The 13272-nt window shown below is 38.8% G+C and overlaps 1 protein-coding gene across 4 annotated transcripts in view; it reads left to right on the top strand.

Moving 5' to 3' along the window:
• Positions 1-8305, top strand: part of PI4K2B (phosphatidylinositol 4-kinase type 2 beta) — a 32697-nt gene extending 24392 nt beyond the window's left edge. For 2 of the 4 annotated variants that reach the window (XR_009540370.1, XM_060148412.1), the window contains 2 exons: positions 5885-6128; positions 7361-8305. Coding sequence is in view for 3 of the 4 variants with exons in the window: in XM_060148412.1 (XP_060004395.1) it covers positions 5885-6120 (236 nt within the window). In the remaining variant the exon portion in view is untranslated. Of the gene's footprint in view, positions 1-5884 lie in introns of all 4 variants that reach the window. The other 2 variants (XM_060148413.1, XM_060148411.1) reach the window with 1 other exon arrangement.
• Positions 8306-13272: the final 4967 nt, after the last annotated feature.

The following is a 13272-nucleotide window of genomic DNA, read 5'->3' as shown; positions in this document are numbered from 1 at the left end:
ACTAGTATGGAGAGATCTCCAGAATATGTTATAAAATGTAGTGCATAATGGTATGTATAAGCTGCTAACATATTGTATATAATAAGAAAGGAATCAGAATATTTTTTTAAAAGGGAGAGTTATGATGAGACTTACATTTCCCGAGAGGAGACCTTACCCTGGGGTTTCTCCTATGAACTCCCTGAGATTACGTGCTAAATTCTGTTTATATGTGCGTCTTGGGCATGGACTGGGCAATAGAATTTATATCCCAGCAAAAGGTGTCCATAACCCAACAAAGAATCCCTGCAGATTGGACAGTGGGGTGCACATTGACTCAGCAGATGAGTCTAGAACCAGGGAGCCTTGTGGGGAGGTGTTTTCGGTAATTCAGGTATGAATGATGGGCTTAGATGATTGATGATTGTAATTATGTTGCTGAGTGTTACCACCCTAAACTATATTTGAACTAAATTTTCAGGCATACGTAATTATGCCCTTATTTGGCATTTTTGCTTGAAACATATCTATTTGACTTAACAATATGCTCCATCTTCTGGAATTCTCTTATCCCTAAAGATGTATCTTTATTTCAGAAATGTTTGTGTGTTTTTTTTAAATAAAAGCTGTAAATAATCTTGTAAGCTTTAATTGTAGATTAAAGTTAGTATGTGAGAAATTTAAATTTTAATTTTAAAATGCTTGTCTGAACAGTATGGGGACATTCTAGTTCTGAGGTCTGTTACAAAGATATACCAGTGGCTATCTGCTGTTTTAGGTTTATTTATTCATATCCTGGAGTAAAGTATTATACAAAGGAGTAAAGTATTATACAAATGGGTGTAATAGAATATAAAAGTGACAGGATCAGGATCTGGGAAAGAAAAAATAAAATAGAACATTATGTTTTAATTTTATTTTGTTTTGGTTTTTTATTTTAATTTGTTTTTGACCTTTCTGATAGCCAAAAAGAGTAAGGTACTCTGACCATGTACATGATTGTGTAGCTCTCTGATTTTAACCCTTTTTTAAAAGAAGTCTGAAAAAAATCAGGTATTATTTTATATTCTAAAGTAAATCAATGCTTTGAAACCAAGGCTTAACTAACAAAAACTAATACCTGTGTTTCAAGCAACAGAATTCATTATTCAGCCAGTTCCTTAACTGAGTCAAAATACTGTGTTATTGAAACCGAAAGTGGGATCCGGGCTGCTCGCTGCTCAAAAACCAATAAAGAGGCAAGGTTGGTGGAAAGGAAAGTTTGCTTTATTTTAGATGCTGGCAACTGGTGGGGGAGGGCAGACGCCTGTCCAATGACCAACTCCCCTCCCCCCCTCCTACAACCAGTGGGCAAGAGCTTTTATAGATGGAGGGAGGGGGCTACATGCAGAAACAGCACAGTCAGCTCTGACAGTCATCTTGAAATTGGTCATGCGGTGGTCTGACCAGCGTCATCTTGGTTGTTGTAAGTACAGTTAATCTTCAGTTCCAGAGTCCGTTTGTTCCCATTTCCTTGAGGCCAATTCTTGGAATTGTGTCAGCTTAGGTCATGGCTACAGTCTGGTCATCATGTAGTTAACTTCTTCCACTTGATGGGGGTTTCAGTATCTATAAGACAGCTCACAGGATATGGCCCAGATTATTATCTATAGCCCTTGAGGAGGAACTAAGGGTCTTTGACTGTGCTTAGTGACTAACCTGTTATTATTTGGTCTCCTTTGGCTGTTTTCCTTTGTTTCCGTATTTTCTCATTTCTCTGATTAAACTTATTCTCTGGCTAAGGTTTTTCCACAGACAAAAGGCAGGCAGAGGACATAGGGTCCTGCTCCGTTTCATTATTTCAGCCATTTATAATTATCCCTTGAATCCCTCTCCCTTCTAATTTTGCCAATTAACATCATGATTTGTGCTTCGTACAACCTAGTCTTCTGTCCTAGTTTAGAGTAAGTTTTTAGTTTTGCACACATAATCAGTGACAATTCTCATTCTACATATAAAGATGTGGACTGGAATTAGGAACTAGTATGAAGGCATTTCTTTTAAAATTTGACTAGAAATGTTTATTCAGTTAAAATTTTTGAATTTTACTTTAACTAGCAGTAGGGTCATGATCAAGCTTGAATCATGATCAAGCTCAATAAGAGCGTCATTTTATGTTCTTTCTACCTGTGCCTGTTTGGAGCACTGGACCTCAGAAATACTTATTTATTTGAAATACATTTTATACACGACCTGAAAAAAGTGACAGAAATGATTAATAAAACAGTTTCATTAATACAGAGTGAAATTCTATTCAGTGATATATAAACCAGAAGCTCATTTGCAGATTCAGTAAAAATTGATGTTAAAGAAAATGAAAGTGACGCTTTCGTACCTCCTGAGTACTTGACTCTTTACTAGATATTTTTATGTTTGTTATTATTTTTCCTCATAACAGCTCTACATAGTTGCCTGCATTTTGTAACTTGGCTCAAAGGGGTTAACACGTTGCATCTGTTTAATAAGGGAGTCTAAAGTCTGGCGAATCTGCAACATTTCGGCATTGCCTCTGCCTGGGGTCCTTATCATCTCTTCTCTGGATTTAATCTTCTAAGTGGTGTCCTTACCTCTTTTCCCATCCTTCTTCCACATTAGACCAGAACAATCTTTCTCAAAGCAGATATGATCATCTCTTTTGTGATTTAAAACTCCCCTGATTTGTCAGTCCGTACAGGCTTAAGCCCTGACTTTGAGCAACTTCTCCAACACCTTTGCAGTCTGCCTCCAGCAACATAGCTACCTTTATCTCTTGTCACTGTCAGCTTCCCCTAAGCCTAGCCGCTCAGAACTGTTCTTCAGTCCCAGTTCACATCTCCCAGTGGTGCCCTTTGCGTGCTGTCGTCTCTCCTGGGATGCCTTTTCCTCTCCTTCTGGAGAACAGTTTTTCCTTCAAGCTCCAGCTCTGTCTTCCTAGGCTCCTCCTGCCGCTCAAGGAGTTCTGATTTCCCTAGCACTCCATGGGAGTATTGGGGTCACATTTCACTCAGAAATTGGATGTTAAGACAGCATGTTGGGGGAGTTTCCTGGTGGCCTAGTGGTTAGGATTCCGGGCTTTCACTGCTGCAGCGCGGGTTCAATCCTTAGTCAGGAAACAGATCCCACAAGCCGTACGGTGCAGGCCAAAAAAAAAAGGACAGCAAATTGGGCATAGTACAGTTGAAAAATAGCTTAAAACCAACCAGGAAGTAGAATATACATAGTTTTATGTAGATAGTACAGTAATTCTCATGCCCACTAAAATTTGAGGACCAGTGAACTAGTCCAAAGGAAAGCAAAGTCTATATGCAGAAGTCTGTGAGTTCACACCATCTGCTCTTGACCTATCACACCCCTACCATGGTATCAAATGTGGCATAGATGGAGCATTCTAAACTGTTTTTCCTGAGCTTCGCTGGTGGCGCAGTGGTTGAGAGTCCACCTGCCGATGCAGGGGACACGGGTTCGTGCCCTGGTCTGGGAGGATCCCACATGCCGCGGAGCGGCTGGGCCCGTGAGCCACGGCCGCTGGGCCTGCGCATCCGGAGGCTGTGCTCCGCAGTGGGAGAGGCCACAACAGTGAGAGGCCCGTGTACCGCAAAATAAATAAATAAAGTGTTTTTCCTTGTCTGCAATGTTTAGTCTATTTCTAAAAATAATCTTAATCTTCTCTGATGTAAAGATATAGTAATAGATGTGTTTATTCTTTGGGAAATGAAAAAGTGAGTGGTATGTAAAGGAGGGGATCAGATTGTAAAGTCAGGGCATAGATCCACTGTTGCTGAAGTGTTTGTCACACTACATTCCAGTTATTTGTTTGTGTGGCTGTTTGTTTCTACAATGTGTGCACTTTAAGGGCTCAGATGGGTTTTTTCCCCCTATTTAGTCTTCTCCCCAACACAGCGCGTGCTCAGTAAATATTTCTTTAGTAAATAAATGCAAGATCATCAAGTGTCTTCTCAACTCCCAAAGAAATACTAATATTTTGGATAGTTTTAAGACTGAATAATTTTTGCTATTATATATTTGAAATTTTTTAGTCTTGTAGAATGATTTTCTTTGTACCATTCCGCTTCTAGATTCTCTACAACAATCATGTATTGTTTTTAGAGTCAGGAAAATATTAGATTACTTAAATTAGTGTGTTTAGATTAACATGTTTTGAATAGGATTTTTAAAATCAAAAGAGGAAACTAACTGAATATTTCATTCCTTAGCCATGCTGGTACCCACATTTATTTTCATGGTAAGAACAATGCTTATAAACATAAATTTTGTAAATTCTTTTTGTCTTTTTATCCAAACATAACTAGCCTAGAAGATTTTAAGGGAAGAGCTTAAAAGGAATCCTAAACCATAAATACAATGAGTAGCTACTATTACTAGTAAAGGTTTATTTCTCTGATGTATTAAATACTTCAGATCTTCCAGGATCTAAACCATCTAGTTTATACTGTTCAAGTATTATGACATTTATTTATTAGTATGGCTTTATGTTGAAACCTTTATGCTTATCTCACTATTAAACAGTCTTTACAACAACTAGTAAAATGCACACCATCTGTATATTAAATATTTTCAAATACCTGAAGGAGACATCCTTATTTCTAACGTACACAACAAAGGGATTTTTTTTTTTTTCTGTACGCGGGCCTCTCACTGTTGTGGCTTCTCCCGTTGCGGAGCACAGGCTCCGGACGCGCAGGCTCAACGGCCGTGGCTCACGGGCCCAGCCGCCCCGTGGCATGTGGGATCCTCCCGGACCGGGGCACGAACCCGTGTCCTCTGCATTGGCAGGCGGACTCTCAACCACTGCGCCACCAGGGAAGCCCCCAAAGGGAATTTTTTACCTGATATGCAGGGAAAAAAAGAAAATTAATTATTAAATTTTTATTTGAACAGAGTAGAATAGGCTGTAAGCTATGCATTGTTTCATAACCTTATTTATATGCTCAAGTAGCAATTCCAAGAGTATGTTTAAACATGGAATGTAATATAGTTTACTTTTCCTAGTTTTACTTCTCCTATTTAAGAATAGACTCTTAGAGTCCGCCTGCCGATGCAGGGGACACAGGTTCATGCCCCGGTCCGGGAAGATCCCACATGCCGCGGAGCGGCTGGACCCGTGAGCCACGGCCGCTTGAGCCTGCGCGTCCGGAGCCTGTGCTCCACAACGGGGGAGGCCACAGCAGTGAGAGGCCCGCGTACCGCAAAAAAAAAAAAAAAAAAGAATAGACTCTTAAATAAAACTTTACTTTAAATGCTACCTTCCCGAGTTCGCTAATTCACTTGCCCTGCGTCATGCTTCCCCATAGCACTTTTTCCTTCTAATACTTGGTGTAATTGACTTGTTTGAGATGTTTATTGACTCCTCCCCTGCTGAAATGTGAGCTCTGTGAAGGCAGAGATTTTGTTTGTTTTCTTACTGTTGCATCCCCAGCACTTAGAACAGAGCCTAGCACATAATAAGCATGCAGTAAATTTATTTGTTGAATGAGTGGGTAAGGCAAGTATTTAGTAAAAACCAGACTATTTAGACCAGTATTTTTTTAGGTCCAGTGTCAACTGGGGTACGTATGTGGAACCATTCACTTCATTCAGTCTCTGACTCCATTGCTCCTGGACATAGATGCATTCTAGAATATTTCAAAGTTACCAATTGGCAAAAATTATTTAAGTTTAATCCTGTGCATTTGTCTGTGTATATGTGTGTGTATAAGCATCTGTACATCCACATATATATATTGATAGCAGTTACTCATCACAGTCTCTGTTGGGCATAAATGGATGAAATAAAAATTGTAGTTATGAATAGATGGTTAAACTAATGTCAAAGAACGGAAGGTTTTTATCCTTTTTGAACTGATGAAAACCTCTCTTCTTTCCACAGATCTTAAATCTTACTCAGGCATTGAGAGACAGGAGGAGTCCTGTCCAGCTAGTACAGATGCCTTGTGTGATTGTGGAGCGCAGTCAAGGTGGAGGTCAGGGTCGGATCGTCCACCTCAGCAATTCATTCACCCAGACTGTCCACTGCAGGAAGCCTTTTTTTTCCTCCTGGTAGCAGATGTGAGAGAAAGAAACTGTTTGGCATTATTGTGTTGTTACAACATTACTGCCCTGTAAACCTGCTGGTAAGAGCTCCAGTTGCCAAAACCTCAAATAATATAAGTTTCTAAAAGGTTTTCTTTGAATGTAATTGAAGTTTACAGTTTTCTGTCCAAATACTAAATTTCTATTTCAGGGAAGAAGTGATATATCTCCTATGTCGTATTTTTGTAGAAAAATTATATTTTATGTTGTTGATGTTAGTTTCAGAGGTCATTTCATAGTTTACACATTCTGGAATGACTATAATTACTCTAGAATTCCAAACAGAAAAATAAGGTGTTTGTTGACTTTGAATACAATAACTTTTTATATACTTTTTTAATATTGAGAAGAATGGTCATGTTAACTCTTCTTACATTATAAAAGGCCTTTGAAGATGAAACTGCTCTTATGAGCTTTAATAGAGTAGTTAATAGAAAATAGTTAAGAATAAAACAATGTTGCCTTAATTTAAAAAGCTGCTACTTTAGAACTTGAATAAATGCTCCTAAAGTGACCATTATTAGGGACCAGAAAATTATATTTCAAGTTACCAATGACCATTTTCTTTTTTGTACTTCAGAATATTTTGGGTCAATTATTTTGTTATAGTGAGGGAAAAAAAATCTAACGCTATCTCCCCCTTTAAAAAAATGGAAACACTCAACTGAGACTTGAGGGGAATAATATGAAATTAAGATAGATCCCCAGTATTTTGAAATTCCAGAATAGCATTAAAAATTCCCATCTGTTTCTTGCATGGGATCAATACTTAATCATTTAGTACCTCAGAGTACTGATCTCGTTCAATTTAGTACTTCAATTAGTATTAAACTTCACTGAAAGGTAAACCATAACTCAAACCGTATATTGGGTTGCATTTTCAGGTCCTAGAACATAACCTCTTAAAAATAATAGTAGTGTTGTAGGGTACTTGAAATTACTGATGTTACTATAATTACAGTCAACTTTAGAATACCAGTCCCAGTTAAAGGGGACCGTAACAGAGATAACCATTAAGTCATTTTTATTTGATTTTGAATATCAGTATTTCTGACATCCTGGGAATTTGTAGTACTTTTAACTTACCAAGTGATTGAAATTGAGATGAGCCCGATATGAAGATTTGATCCCAAAGAAGCAGGAGCTTCATTCTCTTCTTAGGCTCCAAACAAATAACATCACCACTCAGACTAAACTGGGCAGTTTGTGATCTTGGCCTTTTGTCGTTAAGCTTTCTGTCCTGTAATTTTTCAAATTGTTTTTATATAAAAAGTATTTCCTGAAGATTGAATTAGGATGGAAGTCAGATCTGCCATTCTCCCTTTCTTCACATCTTTCTCTTGGTCTTCGTGGATGTGATGAGTGAGGATACTGCTGTCCTAGTGGAAGTCCATTGGAAACCTGTGTTCTCCTACCTCCCCTGACCCTCCATGATCTTAATGTTGAGATAATGGAAAATTGACTGGAAATTCAAAGCTCAAGCTAATATCTTTAGATAAATACCAGTCATTAAAATGTGCCTTTTGAAGATGTGTTCTTGATGAAATAAGTTGTTATGATGTGGTTACTGCTTTCATAAAACAGGGTTTTCAGTATTTTGAGAATTTCTGTATTAATTTAAAAAATGGAAACTTAGTAAGTTGCTACTGTTTTGTACCCTAAAATTAAAATAGTGTGGAAATATTTTTAAATGGTCTGACCAGGCCAGAAAAATAGAGTTGAAATATTTAAGATATGCTTAGAAGTCAGAGTACATTGGTTTTATTTTATAAATTTTCATGAACTTCATTTTTATTTAAATATTGTGTTAATATTTTCAGTGAGTATATTTATAGTGTCAAACATGGTAGACGAAAGGTAATAAAAATCACTGTCTTAAGACTAGATTTCTCCTGAAGTATGTATACTGAATATTTAGAATGTTTGTAAATACATTTATGTTTATAAATGATGACAAACCACCATTTTCTTACTGCATATATTAGTAGTACAGTTTAATACTTTATCATTCCAAAAGATATATTTAACTGGAATCTTTATAATTAGAGACATTTTCATTTTTATTTGAATATAAGCTGCCTTACTCTCCCCCAAATTTGTCAGCAGTTAGTTGAAGACTATGGAAACATGTTTTTTGCAATCTTGAAAACGATTTGATTCACAAATTTTTTTTTAATTAAAATTTTGTACTAATGGAATTAAAACCTTATTAAAAACAGTGGTGACCAGTCCTTTGATCAGATTACATCTTAAATCCTTTTACAGATATATGAAGAGACAGGCAGCATCTTATGTTTTATAGTCTGCCTTCTTTCCCAAAGTTGCTTGGGCAGCTGTACAGATAGTGGCAGAGATCTTCAGTGTGGCTCTGTTTCCAGGCCTCTCTTATGGTGAGTATGGAGCCATGTAACCGAGTTCTGGCCAGTAAGATGTGGTGATGAGGGATATATGTGGCTTCCAGACCTGGCAGTAAAACTCACTGCGGCACAACCAGTGATCACCGTTGACCACTCTCTTGTCTTCCCATTTGGCTGTAAACAAAGAATTTGCAAAGTGGAAGCAGCCAGGGCATGTGAGTCACTGCTTGGAAACCTACCAGGAGAGCGTGCTGACTGCATTGGACTGTGACATGAGCAAGAAATAGTGCTTGTGTTTAGTCACTAAAATTTTGCATTTATATGTTAAAACTTACCATAGTCTGTCCTATCCTGGGCGTTAACAGTGTAAATAGAAAAAAAAATCATTTTAAAATAAAAAACCAATTATAGAAGGCTGAATGGCAGCAGCAGTGAGTATTTAATCTCAAATCCCCATAGAACAACTAGGATAGCAAAAGAAAAATCACAGTGACACCATCTTCACTAAAATTAGATGACAGAATATCCCTATGGATCCCAGAAATGAGCAGTTTGGGCTAAATCCATCAATAGCAAAAGGATCACATGGGAACAACAGCTTTGGAGGAGTGAACGGAGGGAAAGTGAGGGAGGCCTGTGATGGTACAAAGAGCCCAGAATCTGCTGACATGTCGTCAGCCCCAAAAGGAGGCGCCCCCAGTCATCGTGGCAGATCCTCAACTGGTGCATCCAAAACCACAATCAAAATTGGGAGAGGGCTGTCCAGCATTCAGCCGGAAGCTGTAATGGGAGCCTGCAGGAAGGTATGAGGGTGCCAGGGCAACCTGGTCTTCAGGGTTCCTGGAAGTAGCTGGTGAGAGCACATAGACCTGCCCTGAGAGAAGCTACTGGATATAGGATAGACATTGACGAGGGAAGGACCCTGGGGATAAAGGAGACAAGGTTCTGATACAGATAGAAGAGGGGACCAGATGAGACAATTCAGAAAGTACTAAGAAGGTTCATAAAAAACCATGTCATCTGGGAATTCCCTGGCGGTCCAGTGGTTAGAACTCAGCACCTGCACTGCTGGGCCCAGGTTCCATCCCTGGTCCACGAACTAAGATACTGCAGGCCAAGCGGCACGGTCGAATAAATAAGTAAGACTAAAATATCAGCTATTACAAAAAGAATAATAAAAATAAAAGTTATCTTAAAAAAAAATGTTATCTAATACTCTGTAGTAACTACAGAAGAGAGAACCCTAGAACTACAAAACCAGGAAACTCCAGGCCTACCTCACCACCTACCCAGGAATCTTCTGAAAATATAGGAGGAAAATATGACAAAGTCCATCTCACTTAAACATGACCACATCATACAATATGCTTTAAGAAAACAGGATAACAGCGTGTATCACATACCCACAGGAAATGAAGATATCCTAGAAACTTTTACAAAGCAGAAGAAAACAGTAATATTTGTTAAAATGCTGAAGAAATTAAAGAAATGATAGAACCTGAGAAGGAACAATATAACATCAAAATCAGGAAAGCTCAAAAATTAGATGGACAAGCAACAGGAGGAAATAAAATGAGAGCTGACAGAGCTCAGAGGAAATATTGGAGTTAACAGTATGTTTCAGAAATAAACTAGAAGGCACCCAAGGGCAAATAGACAACATCCACAGGAACTCTACAGCAAACACCATACTTAGTGCTGGAAAATCTAAAGCTTTCTATATTTGTTTTCTGTTGCTGCTGTAATAAATTACCACAAACGTTAGTGTTTTAAACAACACAAATTCATTATCTGACAGTTCTGCAGGTTAGAAGCCTGACACAGGTGTCACTGGACTAAAATCAGGGTGTCAGCAGGGCTGTGTTTCTTTCTGGAGGCTCTAGGGGGGAATCTGTTCCCTTGTCCTTTCTAGTATCGAGGAGCCTCACACATCCCTTGGCTTGTAGCCCTCTCCCTCCATCTCCAAAGCCAACAACAGCGGGCTGAATACTTTCTCATCACATCATTCTGACATTGACCCTTCTGCCTCCCTCTTGCACTTTTAAGGACACTTGTTATTACACTGGGCCCACCCGGGTAATCTAGAATAATCTCCCTATGTTAAGGCCTGCTTATATGTAACCTTAATTCCATCTTCAACTTTAATTCCCCTTTGCCATATAATATATTCAAAAATTCTGGAGATTAGGACATGGACATCTTTGGGGGCCAGTATTCTGCCTTGTGCACTTTCTCTCTGAGATCAGTAATGTGACAAGGGGGCCTGCTTTCACAATTCATATTCAGTATTGTACTGGAGAGCATAACCAGTGCAGTAAAGGCAGAGAAGAGGTGAAAGGAATGAGGTTCAGAAAGAAAGAAAGAAAGAAAATTGTCATTATTTATAGATGACATAATTATGCATGTAGAAAATTAAAAGGAATCTACCAATAGCTATTAGAATTGATAAGTGAATTTTGCAAGGTTTATATACCAGCAACATTAGTTAGAAAAAGAAAATTTTAAAAGATACCATTTATAGCAGCAGCGAAACACATCAGATTTCTAGGGATAAGTCCAACCAAAGATGTGTAAGCTCTCTATACCAACTATAAAAAGAGTATTGAGAATAATTCAAGATTTAAATAAATGGAGGGCAATACCATGCTTATGTATCAATAATGTTAGGATGTTGATGCTCCCAAGTTTGTCTATAGTTTCAACACGATCAAATCCCATCAGGATTTTTTAAAAAATTGACAAGAGAGTCCACCTGCCGATGCAGGGGACACGGGTTCGTGCCCCGGTCCGGAAAGATCCCACATGCCACGGAGTGGCTGGGCCCGTGAGCCATGGCTGCTGAGCCTGTGCGTCCGGAGCCTGTGCTCCACAACGGGAGAGGCCACAACAGTGAGAGGCCCGCGTACCACAAAAAAAAAAAAAAATTGACAAGCTAATTCTAAAATGTATATGGAAATGTTCTGGCCAACCTATGAGACAAGAGCAAAAGTTGGAGGACTTATACGCTACCTGGTCTCAGAACTTATAAAGCTACAGTAATCAAAACAGTGGTAATTGGGGTAAAGATAGACATAAGATCAAGGACACAGAAAAGAGAATCCAGAAATAAACCCTACATACGTGGTAAACTGATTTTCAACAAAGGTGCCAAGGCATTTCAATAGAAAGGGAAGTCTTTTCAACAAATGATACTGTAATACACACACACACACACAGTGAACTTTCACTTTCACCCCATACAGAGACCTAAGTATGAGAGCTAAAACTTATAGAAGAAAACAGGAGAAAATCTTAGTGACCTTGTTTTTACAGAGATTTCTTAGAGCACAAATGGCACAAACCATTAAAGAAAAAATTGATAAATTGGTCTTCATCAAAACTAAAAACTTTTGCTCTTCAAAAGACACTTCAGAAAATAAAATTTCTAGTCACAAACTGGGAGAAAATATTTGACAAATATATCTGATAAAGAATTCCAGAATATATAAAGAGATTGCACAACTCAAGAATAAGAAGTAAAATAACCCATTTAAGAAATGAACATGGGGCAGGACAGGAATAAAGATGCAGACGTAGAGAATGGACTTGAAGACATGGGGAGGGGGAAAGGTAAGCTTGGATGAAGCGAGAGAGAGAGAGAGAGAGAGAGAGAGAGAGAGACATGGACATATATACACTAACAAATGTAAAATAGATAGCTAGTGGGAAGCAGCCGCATAGCACAGGGAGGTCAGCTCAGTGCTTTGTGTCCACCTAGTGGGGTGGGATAGGGAGGGTGGGAGGGAGACACAAAAGGGAGGAGATATGGGGATGTATGTATAGCTGATTCACTTTGTTATAAAGCAGCAACTAACACAACACTCTAATTATACTCCAATAAAGATGTTAAAAAAAAAGAAATGAACAAAATATTTTACGGTCACTTCACAAAATAAGATAAATGAATGGCCAATAAGCACATCAAAGGATGCTCAACATTACCACTAGGGAAATGCAGATAAAACCCACAATGAGTAGACTTAAACGTACACCTATCGCACACCCAGCCATTCCTTTTCTTTTACCCACCCAAGAGAAATTAAAGCAAACGGCTACATAGAAATGTTTACAGCAACCTTTTTTGTAATACCCTAAATTGGGCACAACCCAAGTTCACCAACAAGTGCATGGATAAGCAAAAAATACATCCATACAATGAAAAGGAAAAGACTATGTGCTAGGCTTCCCTGGTGGTGCAAGTGGTTGAGAGTCCGCCTGCCGATGCAGGGGACACGGGTTCGTGCCCCGGTCTGGGAAGATCCCACATGGCGCGGAGCGGCTGGGCCCGTGAGCCATGGCCGCTGAGCCTGCGCGTCCGGAGCCTGTGCTCCGCAACGGGAGAGGCCACAGCAGAGAGGCCCACGTACCGCAAAAAAAAAAAAAAAAAAGTCTGTGTGCTGATAAACCCAACAACATGGATGAATCTCAAAACGATTATGCTGACTGAAAGAAGCCAAACACAAAGAGAATGTACCATGGGGTTCCTTTTATATAAAATTTTCTAAAATAAAAACTAATCCATTGTTAAAACAGTCCAGTGATTGCTTGGGGACCGAGGTGGATTATTGGGGGGGAGTGGTTAACTAGGGTGGCATTGTAAACAATGCTTTGCATGGGGGTCTAAGGAAATTTCAAGGGATGATGGAAATACTTTGTGTCTTGAGTGTGGTTCTGATTGCACAGGTGAGTACATTTATCAAAGATCATCAAATTGCACAGCTCATTGTATGTAAAGTATTCTTCAGGAAACAATAAGCAATGAATTTCCACTTCAAACCTAGCAGATTCG

Source organism: Lagenorhynchus albirostris, chromosome 4, assembly GCF_949774975.1.
Source record: "Lagenorhynchus albirostris chromosome 4, mLagAlb1.1, whole genome shotgun sequence".
NCBI classification, from domain to species: Eukaryota; Metazoa; Chordata; class Mammalia; order Artiodactyla; family Delphinidae; genus Lagenorhynchus; species Lagenorhynchus albirostris.
The sequence above is the reverse complement of the archived record's forward strand: the minus strand, read 5'-3'. Positions and strand labels throughout refer to the sequence as shown.